General features: G+C 33.7%; 1 protein-coding gene across 2 annotated transcripts in view; it reads right to left on the bottom strand.

Annotated features, from left to right (window-relative positions):
- Positions 1–1,854: 1,854 nt before the first annotated feature.
- LOC108967085 (protein numb) overlaps positions 1,855–12,910 on the bottom strand; it is a 102,457-nt gene continuing 91,401 nt past the window's right edge. The window contains exons 1-3 of one of the 2 annotated variants that reach the window (XM_018930331.1): positions 6,771–7,406; positions 6,224–6,472; positions 1,855–3,754 (exon numbers count right to left, since the gene is read on the bottom strand). In XM_018930331.1, the coding sequence (XP_018785876.1) occupies positions 2,249–3,754; positions 6,224–6,472; positions 6,771–6,851 (1,836 nt within the window). In that variant the 5' untranslated portion in view covers positions 6,852–7,406 and the 3' untranslated portion in view covers positions 1,855–2,248. Of the gene's footprint in view, positions 3,755–6,223; positions 6,473–6,770; positions 7,407–12,910 lie in introns of those variants that run through there. The other variant, XM_018930332.1, reaches the window with a different exon arrangement.

Raw genomic sequence — 12,910 nt, 5'->3', positions numbered from 1 at the left:
GTATTTTTAATAATTTTCTTATATTTTCAAGTATTTTTATTGATTTTTTATTACTTTTATCCATATTTTAACAGAAAGTTAAGCGAAAAAGGCAAGTGTACTACGAGAAAAATTTAAAAAATTAAGTAAAATTTGTTAAAATTAAATTACGTACACATATGTAGACTACATTTTCTAGTGGATTGTATGCAATGCCTCTGTGGCTCACACACTTACACCTGCATTTTCATACATGTATGTATATGGGTTAGTGAGCTACTATATTTTTAACTGCGCATATTTATTTCTAGCTGCATTTATTCTTTCTCTAAGTAAGCTATATTCTTTATTTATTGCTAATTTTTCACCCTTTAATGTATGTATGCGTTTTTTTCAGTATTTTATGTAATAAGCCATTTAAGTACTATACAGTTACAGTTAACATTAATAATTCAATTAACAGTGTGTGTTGCAATGCGTGCTTTTTTCCTTGCTTTTCTGTGTGCTTTTATTAATTAATTAATATATATATTTAATTTCATTAATTACTGCCTTGTAATTGATAGTTGATATTTTAGATGTACATATTTTTAATACATAACCTAACGTCTTTTATATATGTATGTATTTCTTTCACTATATCTACTATTTTTCTACACGTTACTATGCTGTCTCGGTTATCACTTGGCGTGCTGCCCAGCTTTTTGAATTTTTTTAAATTTATTTTTTTGTTGTAATATTTTTTTTTGCATATTTTTTAATATAATTTTATATTTTTTTTATATATAGTTAAATATATTTTTTATATTATTATAATTTTTTTTTATAATTAAGTAATTATATGCTCTGTTTTGCCGATTACTTTAAGTAATTCTGTTTCAGCTGCGCATAGTTTAAGTGTTAATTCATTTATAAACTATTTAAGTACATTTAACATTAATAATTTAGCAGTAGTTAATATAATAACATTGGTTATCTCTCCAACTAATCTGCAGTAATATTTATAGCAACTCAAATATGTAATTTCATGTAAGTGCCCGCTGGTTCTTACAAAAATTTTGAGTTTAAAAAGCAAACCTGCTTTCTTATTTACTTAGAATTGCATACACTGCAAAAAAATTAAGAAAAAGCTGAAAGCAACTAGTAACATAACTAAGCCAAAAATAACTAGTTAAAATTTTTGAAATAGTGTTGCAATGATTAATATAAATAAATTTCTAAATTTTTTATAAAATTAAATACACTGCGAAAAATTAAAAAGTAACTAGTTCAAGGACTGGTCCAAAAACAACTAGTTTTTTTAAATATTTTTTTTTAAACGAATGTTGCAATAATTTTCAAATTTTTTCAATTTAACGGTATTTTATATTAAAATTCCTTTTTTATATAAAAAATAGCGAAAGTCTTATCAGCGGATAAAAAAGTAGTACGTCAACTAGTTCGCAAACTAGTTTTAATCAAATTCACAAATCAACTTAATATAAATTTTTACACATTTCGCAAATTCGATTCATTTCTTACAGTGAGTACTAGTTCCATATATAGACCAAAAATATTCAGTTATTTCTACTTCATTTCTAAAAGATTACGGCATGTCTTATACATATCATAAAAATTACATTAACAGCTGAAAATGTTGATATATGTACATGTAAAATGTATATTAACTAATTGATTGCAAGTGTTTATAATCAACTCAAAACTTAAATTTTTAATATTTACAATTGTTAAAACAATTCATACTTAGCAAAATTGGCAAAGTGTTTGATTTTCGAATTTAAAATACACGTCTCTTCAGAAAATTCAAAAAATATTTGTAATTTTGTAAAAAAAAATTTAACTGGGCCAAAAGTAACTAGTAAAATATTCGTTATTTTGTAATATATTCATCGAATAATTTCTTTATAAATGAAATTCTAGTATTCTCACAAAATTTTGCAACTGAACCAAAACCAACTAGTTACTTTTAAAGTAGTTCAGTACTAAGCCTGAAATGTAAAGAAATTAAATCGCTATTTTTATAATAAACAATTATTGGCAGTGCATGCAATTCTATTACCGAAATCTTTTTACATTTTACACCCCGCTCATACTCATTTCGCATTAACAACAACATTTATCTAGCGATTCCATTTTTGCAAACTTTCTACACACCTAACACTATTTGAGTTGCTAATCGACACCATGCATTACACAGATCGAACACATGTATTACTTCACTGATATCATCAACTACTAGCACGAGGCTTGTACACCTCGCCTACTGCATCTACAGCTGCACCTGGAATGTTTGCGCCGGTACCTTCGGCGGTGATATAAATGGATTGGTACTGTGGTGTATTGGTGCAGATGTACTGCTAGCGACGGGCGTAACTGCAGACGCCACTGGCATTGTGGCTGCCACAGGTAGATCGGGTGACAGTGGCTTCGTAACGCCGGCCACCCATTCAGCATCGAAGGGATCCACACCTAATGGTGATGCAGCGCTCATCGATTGCGTACGACCAGTTGAGTTGAGCATACGTGTTGCACGTTTAATGACTGCCGGCGAGGTCTTCTTCACCACCTCGCCTAGCCATTGATCCGCATTGGGCAGTGGTGCGACCATCTCTACGGGGCGACCAGCTGGCAATGGTGGCGGTGGTGTCATTGTTAACGTTGGTGTTGTTGGTGTACGTACTGGCGAATTGGTAGATACTGGTGATACCGACGAAATGCATGGCGCTATTTGTGCCGTTGGTGTAGTGGTGATGGTGGTAACTGCACCACTAGCAATCGAATTATTGCTTACTGCACCCTCAGCATATTCGTAAACTTTGCTGACAACAGCAGCAGCGGTAATGCTATGACTGCTACTGCTAGCTAACGGCAATGATGTTGGTGTAGAGATTCTCTTTTGTTGTTGTTGCGTCTTCTCGGCCGCAATGATATTCTGATTAATGCTCAAATTATTATTGAAATTGAGATCATCGCCAGCCGCAATCATTGCATCGGTTTGACTGAGCAACGACAGACCCTGACTGAGCTCCTGACACAACTGGCTTACGGTGTCGATGGTGGCACAACCATTATCCATATCTGCAATGCCCATTTTAGCTGGTGAGATCTCTGGTATCGGCGAAACACTACGATTGGGTGTAGCTAACGCTGCGGCTAGTGAACCACCACTGGCAGCTGCCAAAAATGCCTTCTGCCTTTCGGTATTGGACGGAAGATCGTTGATACGTAATGACATCTGCCGTTTGAACGGTGATTGACTGCCAATGGTGCTGAATGCACGAAACGAGCCCTGACGCTCCAACATCGACGGTGTGGCATGTGGCCGTTCGATGGCGAACGGATTGTATGGTTTGGGCTGTGGTGGTACAGCAGCGGATGGCGTCTCACCTTGCGCCAAACGTTCGGTCAACGTTTGCTGACGGAATGAACCCGTACGCGTAAATGTCGAATTCTTCACGTCGAATGTCATTGTGACGCCACATTCCTTATCGCGTCGCTGTTTACGTTCCAAGCAGACGGCAAATGCGCAACCGACGGCATGTGAGAGTCGCTCGCCGAGCTCTTTGCAGGCGAGAAAGCCGTGACACATCCAACGACGTGTTGTGCCGTCGCGACAAATGTAACTGAAGCCGCGCTCGTGATTACGATCTGGCGCACAGAAGCTCACTTTCTCGATAGTCTGATCGACAATGAGGCCCTTCGTCTCATCGTCCACGACGCGCAGTCCATCGCCGCTAACGTGCAGCACACCACGTATGGGTCGGCGGCGCGAATTCTGCAATAAAAAAAGTGAGAAGTGATTAAAGAGTCCGTATTTTAGTGGTTGTGTGATAAACGCGTGGTCTACGCCCACATTTGTCAGCTATCAGAAGTTGTGCGTCTGCGGTTGGTAATTTGCAGGACTGTATGAGAGTAAACACTGCTGATTATTTTACTTTGTACCATTAGTTTGTTTGATGAGTCAGAAATAAACGCCCACAATTTTATATTGAGGTTAAACAGTTTAATTTTTGACAGAAATTTTTATGAATGAAATAATATAAAAGCTCAAATTAATCAGGTTCTTAAATCTGTATCGTTTAGTCAGGTCTCTTTCTAGATTTACCACAACTGCTGATTAGATTTTTGTGACTTTTAAAGTTTGTAGCAAATTCAAAGATTTTACGAGCTGTATTCGCTCCAAATTTTATTGATTTGAATGGCTTCTTCTTTCACAGAGCCAAAACTCTCATCGAAATAAAAGTTGTTTTGCTAATGTCTCGAGTTGTCAAAGTTTTGATTCATTTTTACAGCATCCCATGAAAAATTGCTGATGTCTCGGACTTAAAGTCCATTGGTTAGGATCGCTAGCGTTTCGTTACCTTTTTACTAGATCTGATAATAATGAGGGTCTATTGGATAAGCTGATTCTCTAACTTTCTCTTACAGAACTTCCTACATATCTCAGAAGTATTGTCAATATACCGATTAAATTTCAAGCTTTTGAGATTCAATTCTGGTTGGAAAGATCTGAAGATTGATCTGATAAACATGAGGATCTATTGGATAAGTTGATCCTCTAACTCTTTCTTACAAAACTTCCTATGTATCTTAGAAGTATTTTCGATAACCGGTTAAATTTCTGACTTATGGGAGTCAATTCTGCTTAAAAAGATCTGAAGCCGTACGGATTTGAGTTTTATGATATGAATTTAGTTTATTATTGTTCGAAAGTTGAGAGATTTTATAGCATAGGTTTATTATCATAAGATTCCCAGAAAGCATATGAAAGTTCTATGGTTTGCAAAAATAGTCTTTGTAGAAATCTGAGCTCTCAAAATGGAAGCTGTTTGAGTGCGGAAGCATATTTCAAGCCGTCACCGGCAAGTGCCGCCTGAAATATTGGACCCCATACAAGAGGAATACAAAGATTTACTGCGATATTTTTGAAAATTTTGTATTACTCCCCCAGATAAAGGCCGAATTTGTCATCTAATTCAATTCAACGATGTGAATGGAGTCTGTAGAAGTCTTTAAACGCATTGGCCTGCGTGAGGTCTAGGAGTCGAAAACATACTCTATAGTAGAGATCTAGACTTTAAAGTGAAACTTTTTTCAAGTTGTCAAGTGCTGTAAGAAATATTGGACCTCATACAACTTAATACCAAGATCTATACTACGATGTTTTTGAAAGACTCGTACTATGCCCTCAGATAAACGCCGAACTTGTAGCTGAATCCAATTGAATGATAAGAATGGGAGTATTCAAATCTCTAAGCGCATGGAGCAAGTTAATTTCTTTAATTTATTCTGAGCTTTAAAAATGTTATAGCCTGAGAGCAGATGCCCTTGCGAACTGAACGAGGTGATGCCTGGAATGCTTGACCTCATAAAGGAAAGTTGCGTATTACCACTTCAGAAAGGTCGAACTTGTCTTCGAATCGAGAACAATGAATTAGACTTGATCAAACCTTTAAGATGGATCAGCCGGAGGTTTATGAGTTGAAACTTTTTTTTTTAGCAGAGATCTGAGATTTCAAGATGTGACAGCAGCCTGAAAGGTCGACATTTTTAAAATCCATCAGGTGTTGAATATGGGGCATCTATGGCCTATAATTCGATATTTTTTACTTTTTAATGCATTAAATAAATACCACGCTTGTCTTAGAATATAGCGCAACGAAAAAAACAGAGTCTTTTAGAGCCTTTAGTTGGTGGAATCTTTTTTAAACTGTTAGGTGATGTCTGAAATAATGAAGCAGCTGGAGGCCGAAGCCTATATTGGGATATCTTTGAACGTATTGTATTATGTACTCAGACGCAGGTCGAATTAGTCGTCGAATCCAAATCAATGGCAATAATGGAGACTGCTCAAGTCTTCAATCGCTGATCCATGTGTCTAAAGACAATACCGAAGAACTCTTCACCGTTCTGACGACAGTCGGGTCAAAGTAATCGGAGCGGACCTGGATGATTAACCAGCCAAATACTGTCACCACGGCGCCATTCCCCGAAATTACTGCAAGAATGTGTTCTGCCGCTACAACAACAACCACAACAAGAGCTTTTCAGGGCAAATAAGAATCGTTATTATAACAACAACAACAAAAACCATAGCCACTTTAGAGTTCGCTAAACTTTATTTGGCGCACCTAAAGATTCTACAGCTTCCCACAGCGCACTCAAGTGACAAATGCGCTAACCACTCAATGCGCATTTTTTCACACAATTTATATCCTAAATATATATGAAAGTATTTACTTACCCTCAATACTTTTAGGGCCTCCTCGCAAACTTGCATACCGCGCGATTCGAATACCTCAACGCAACCCAAATATTTAACCGCAAACGAACAGGTCGCCGAACGTACAGCCTCCTCGTCAGCCTGCCATTGATGCGGTTTCGATGATTCGGGCACACGGTCCTTTCGACGACGAAACGAATCGCGAAAGGATCGACGCAAACGATCCATTTTTTTTGGTGATTTCTTGCTAAAGCGAAATGATGCGGATTTCTAAGCAGAGAGAGAGAGGCGAGAAGTACATTAATTTGTGTTGCATATTCAAATTTATTTTTTAGACAAAAAACACAATAATATAAGGTAACAAAAGCGACGCGATCGTGTGAAACAAGTGCTAGATCAACATTGAATTTAAAGCGTTCAGCGGTCAGCATTCGGGGTTCGACGACGCAGCGCCTTTGACCGCGTTAAACATATTCTATTGTTTATTATTATTCATTTTTTTCTTACTGCTCTGGTTCTACTTACGTCTGTAGCTATATATGAACATGTATTTGTGTGTGAAACCTACCCCATTTTTGACATCACCAAATTTTCCGCGTGTGAAGCCGCGCTCCAGTGGTTCGTGTGTGTGTGACGATGAATTTCCCATAGTGAAATTAAATTGTGCGCTGTCTGCTGCGACTACTTTTCGACTGTCGACTGTGTTTGCTGGCTGTTGAACTTCCTTCCTTCCTTCCTGGTTTCTTGCTTCCCTGCCGACTGCTGTCCTTTCCGCCTTGACGCGCTCACTTGTTCAAAAGCTATGCGAGTGCGCTGCTCGGGGGTTGCAAACACACGCTTGACCGTTATTATTTGAAATTTCCTCAACGCTGTTCGCAAGCGTCCTTCTTGTGTGTGCAATCTTTTTAATTAATATTGTTGATAAAGCTGCTGCGCTCACACCTTCGTATCACAAATTGTTGTAAATTTCTTTTCTTTTACTGCAGAAATATATGTGAGTATGTTTGTTTGTGCTTCTGCTTCCTCTTTTTCTTCCTCTTCTTTTGGTATTTTTTGCAATTAACCGCCGCTTATGGTTTTATTAAATTGTCGTTAATTGATTGTCCATAAGTTATTGAGTAATATCAATTAAGTGTGCTGTTATTGTTGTTTTCGTTCCTTTTTTGTTGTAGTTTTTGTGTGTATGTGGGTTGTTCTTGAAGGCTAAAACTGTTTATAAAAATGTTTATTTAAAAAATATATTTAACGTACTTGAAAATTTCTACGTTGCGTTGCGCTGTGACACAAAAGCAGGGTTGCATGGTTGCATGCCTTTCTTTGAAATTATAAATTATTAAAATTGGAATTTTTGCGATTACTATTTCTTTACATATTAGGAGAAAACTTTGTTGAAAACGATTAAAGTAAGGTAAATTTTAGTAAATTTTAAACATATATTATTCGCAATAAGTGGCATCCCTAACATTTTTTTCGCAATTAAAATCGCTATTTTTATTTGATGTCCTCTGACTATTTCTCTACATACAAATTTAAAAAAATAATAAAGTAACTTAACGTTTAAACATATATTATTCGCAATAAGTGGCAACCCTAATTTTTTTTTTAAGTGAGAATATACATATATATTTTTGACCAAATCAAATATTTGGTTTGGGTATTTTTTTATAATCAATATAAAAATATATGTGAAAACAAATTTTAAAAATATATTCAAATGGCAACTCTAGTATATTTTTTTCAAGCGTAAGATCGTTGTATTCTATTTGTTGTCATCTCACAACACATACAAATTTAAAAGAATTTAGTTACGTAAATTTTAAACATGGCAACCCTAACATTTTTTTCCAACATTAAGCTATATATTTAATCTATTTACTTTCGTTCGGCTATTTCTTTATAAATCGCTATAATCTATTTGTTGATGTCTGAGTATTACTGCGAAAACAAATTTAAAAAAAGTAAAGTAATGTAATGCTTCGACATATTTTATTCGCAGATGTGGAAACACTTACATTTTTTTCAAAATTAGCTTATATATTTAATCTATTTGATTTTGTCTGCATATTTGTTTTCAATTAAATTAAAAATAAGTGTGAAAAAAAATTTTGTAATTTATTTAAGTGGCAACTCTAATATAGTTTTTTTTCGAAATTAAAATCGCTGTGGTCTATTTGAAAAATCTTCATATTAGAATGTAAAAAGAAATTGCTATTTGAGCGCTGCCTTTTACTGCAATTAAAATATAAAGACAGGGTAGTTCTAATTTTTTAAATTTTTTATTTCAGTCGTTGCTTTCAATAATTATGGAAACGATAAAAATATTAAATTTCGATTATATAAACATAGCAGAATAGCATTAAAAATAATACTATATATTTAAATACAACGCAATAAAACACTTTTTGGCAACCCTATTGTAAATTAATTGTTTTGAAAAAGCGAAATTCTTTTACGGAACACAAGTATACCGTAATTTTTAATATTAATTGTAAACTTTTAGCCCGAAGCATTGAAAATAAGCATTATTTAGTATTAAAATTACTTTGCAACTCTGAAAGGTATTTTTTATGAAATTATTATTTTTTTTTTAATATTTTGGCAATAGGAACTAATTAATAGCAGTTGGGAATCTTAATCTTACGTATAAAAATATTAATAATGGCAACTTTTATAAGTAAGGCCACATTTCACATTTAGAGTTGCCAAATATTTATGGGAATAAAAAAATTATCTAGGTAAAAAGAAGTTGTATCTAATGCTTAGAAAACTATTTGTTGAAAATAAAATAATTTTAAAAAATTATTATTGTCATAAATACGTTGCAACCCTATATCTGCCATAAGCACTTATTGTACTGTTGCTCTCTGTGTCATTTTATTTTCCATTATCTACAATACATAAACACCCTAGAGGCATGGGGGCCGATAAGCATTATAACCTGTCTAAAACTCATTGAATTCTCACAGATTTGTTATTGAAAAACAAAAAACCAAATCATTTGGTGACTCAGTAATGAAATAGAAAACTGCATACATACATACATATACAACTATTATTGAGCACAACTGCAGCACGTTTTTGATTTCATTTCGGTTTCATTATGGGTCTTTATGCGAAATCGTGTCGATCAAGTTGGTTTAGCTGCCACTTTTGTTGGCCAACTGTGATTTTTCCAGCGCCGTTAGTCATGGCCTGTCAAAAATACATACAAACAAATTCATATACGCCAACTATACCAAACAACAACAATCAGCAGCTGCCATTTTTCAAACACGTCACAGCCATTAAAAGTGTTTGTTGGCGATAGCAACAACAATATGAACAACAAAACTCCAAAATTGTTGCTTTATAACATACCAAAAAAAAAAACAAAAAAAAAAAGGGAATTTTTTGAAAAGTAGAAGTAAAGGCAAAATTTTGCTGGCGATCAATCATACTTTTGCTTAGACGATTGAGGGAGATAAGCTTGGCAGCACAATATGGCTCAAGCATGGAACTCTCAATAACTCTTCGAGTTGAAAACTTAAACACTTAAATGACAATAACATTAATTGATGGCAGAGAGTGACAGAAATACAAAAAGAGGTGTTATTATGGGAATATTATCATTATAGCACAGGAGTGGTGCAATTGAGTGGCCATAAAGCTTTCAAGTGGTTGGGTATGTAGCGTAAACTGAATTTCAATGTAGTCAAAAGCGCTTAGATTTATGAAAAAATTAGATAAATGTTCAATTAGTACAAAGAAAGTTCAAAGTTGCGGCAGACATCAAAAATATTGCACCTACAGTGAGCTTTGAAACCTAAGGTTGAGCACTTAGTGCTCAATACTTAATAAAGTCAAAACTGCTAGACAACTTGGAGAAGTATGCGCTGAATAGCACCTACAGTGAGCTATACAACCTAAGGTTGAGCACATAGTGAAGTAAAAAGTCAAAACTATTGAATAACTTAGAAAAGTATGCGCTGAATAGCACCAATAATGAGCTTCAGAACTTAAGGTTGAGAACATAGCGAAGTAAAAATTCAAAACTGCTAAACAACTTAGAAAAGTATGCGCTGAATACCACCAACAATGAGCTTTAGAACCTAGGGTTGAGCACATAGTGAAGTAAAAATTCAAAACTGCTAACTTGGAAAAGTATGCGCTGAATAGCATCTACAGTGAGCTTTGGAACCTAAGGTTGAGCACATAGTGAAGTAAAAAGTCAAAACTGCTAAACAACTTAGAAAAGTATGCGCTGAATAGCAGCAGCCTAATGACATAGCGCTTCAAAATGTGATATTTAGGTTCATTGAAATTCCTTAATACCGTTACTTTACTAAGCGCACACAGTGGAGTGCTCAACTCAGGATTAGAAATGTACATCCATGAATAACCTTCTATAAATTTTAAAAAATTCTGAACTTATCTGAGTTTTTTCTTTTAAGCAGCTGTGATATTCGGTTTTTTAATATATTCCTTCAAACATATATATGTAAATTATGTTACACCCTTTAAAACCTCTACTGCAATATACATTTATACTCACAATAATCGCAGATTATTTCATTATCCCTGTATACGTACCTGAATAGGTGCGAAGTCAGCAGAAATGTCTGATTTTTCAATTAGTGCACAGATGCGAACTGTTCAGTGCTAATTTCCCAAGCTAATAAAAAATTCTAATCATCTCAAAGTTCGCAGATATCTATATATATGTGTACCCATCTATTGACGTTCGTACAATTGATAGTGTTGTTGTATCTGATTTACAATATTTCAGCTAATCGTTTGCTTTCTTCGCATAATACTTTTAGTCAACAAATTATTGACTAAGAGCTGACTAATTTTCGGTTTCTGCGTAATTTTTTGTGAGCTTACATTTCAAATTTAGAAGATTAACTAGTTTATAAAACTAACAAAAAATGTACATCTAAAAACGTTCTACTTTTATCCATTGTTTCTTCAGACGTATGTATATTCAGCACCCTAAAACTTGTATACATTTGCATAAGCTAGTTTTTTATGTATTTAGCTAAATCAGCAATAATAAATATCACTTTTTAGATTTTTTAACGAACGAACGCTCTAACGTTAATTCAGCAGCTATTAAGTTTTATAATAATCATTATTATTTTATTTTGGAGGTTAGTATGAATGACAAAGCACTCAGTTAGCATCAATATGAAGAAAAACTACTATAAATTCAGCCCAATCAAAAATATAAAATATTAAAATGATATGTTGTTCCCAAGTCCAACTGACTGAAAATTAGCAAATTTAGTAGTAGAATAGAGAACATCTATTCGTAACTCAATTCAGCAGCTATTTAGCCCAAGCAAAATGATTGTACACTAAAAAATATAATTTTTGTGTAAATACGCCAAATAAAAAAAATAGGCTTAATCAGCTGAATATTCAGCTCACCCAGCATTGTATTGAGCGCATTTATCCCACAGCTTTTTATTTTTTACATAGTCTATACAACGAGTAATCGTCATTCAGCGCACCTGAAAACATATTCAGCACTTCCTTTAACAGCTGTTTTAGTTACTATTTATTTAAAAAGTTTTTTTTAATATTTCACTTATTCAGCTGCATATTTAGATAATTCAGCATTATATTCAGCGTACTCATTCCAAGGACTTTTCATTATTACATAGTCTAGCCAATTAGTGACCCTCATTCAACGCACCTGAAAAAGTATTCAGCACTTTTTCAACAGCTGTTTATTATCTATTTAAATTTTTTTGAACATTTTGTTTATTCAACTCTTTCAGCATTGTATTCAGCGCAATTATCCTAAAGGTCTTTTATTCTTACCCAGTTTAGTAATCGTCATTCGACGTATAAAACATCTTGGAATGCCTACATGACTACGCTTTGTTACGACTACCAGCTGTAAAAGTTTGCAAGGGCTTTGTATAGTTAAATATATGTATTTATTTAAATGTACGTAACCGCTGAATGTGGCTAAATTGCGACATTGGATTAAATGCTTATTTCTTTTCGCTTTTACTCAGCTAATTTAGGAATGTTCGCCGTTATTGCTTGGCGTTTGTTTTCTTTTACTGTTTTTTTCTTTCATTGTTCCTTTTTGTGTTTTTACTTCTGTTACTTCTTTTTGATTTGTTTGCTTTTTGTATTAATTCTATTTTTTATTTAATTTTTGTTTGTTTTGAATTTTTATTAGTTTTTTTGTTTTGTATTTGTGAGTTACAGTTACTTAGAGGGCATGCAGGTATGCTTTCTTCATGTGATTTCCGTTCTAAATTTTATTAAAAGTAAAGAAGATTGCAATAAAAGGCACATGAAAGAGAAAACCGGTTTTTATTCTTTGGCAGTTGTCCACACATAATTTTTAAAGTTTTTTCCGCTTGACATATTTATGTCAAATCGCTTGCAAAATCATATTTGTTTATTAATTTTAAATATTTTTGACTTTGGGTGCAGAATTGAATTAAAATTTATATATAAGTATGTATTATACATATATAAGTATATACATAGATGTATATGTTTACAAACATATACGTATTTTATTAGAGTCTATCTGCTAATTGCTTCAAGTTGCTGCATCATTTGCTTAAAAAAATAAATAAAATAAAAAACTTAATATTTGCATAAAAAGTTGAGTGAAGGCTAAGAACTAATTCTCGCAAATATTTTTGTTCATTTATTTGCAATATTTGTTTTTTTATTTGAGAATATTTTTTTTTTTGTTTT

Source organism: Bactrocera latifrons, unplaced genomic scaffold (assembly GCF_001853355.1).
Source record: "Bactrocera latifrons isolate USDA-ARS-PBARC rearing strain unplaced genomic scaffold, ASM185335v1 scaffold_175, whole genome shotgun sequence".
Classification (NCBI taxonomy): Eukaryota; Metazoa; Arthropoda; class Insecta; order Diptera; family Tephritidae; genus Bactrocera; species Bactrocera latifrons.
This window is presented reverse-complemented; position numbering and strand designations above follow the sequence as displayed.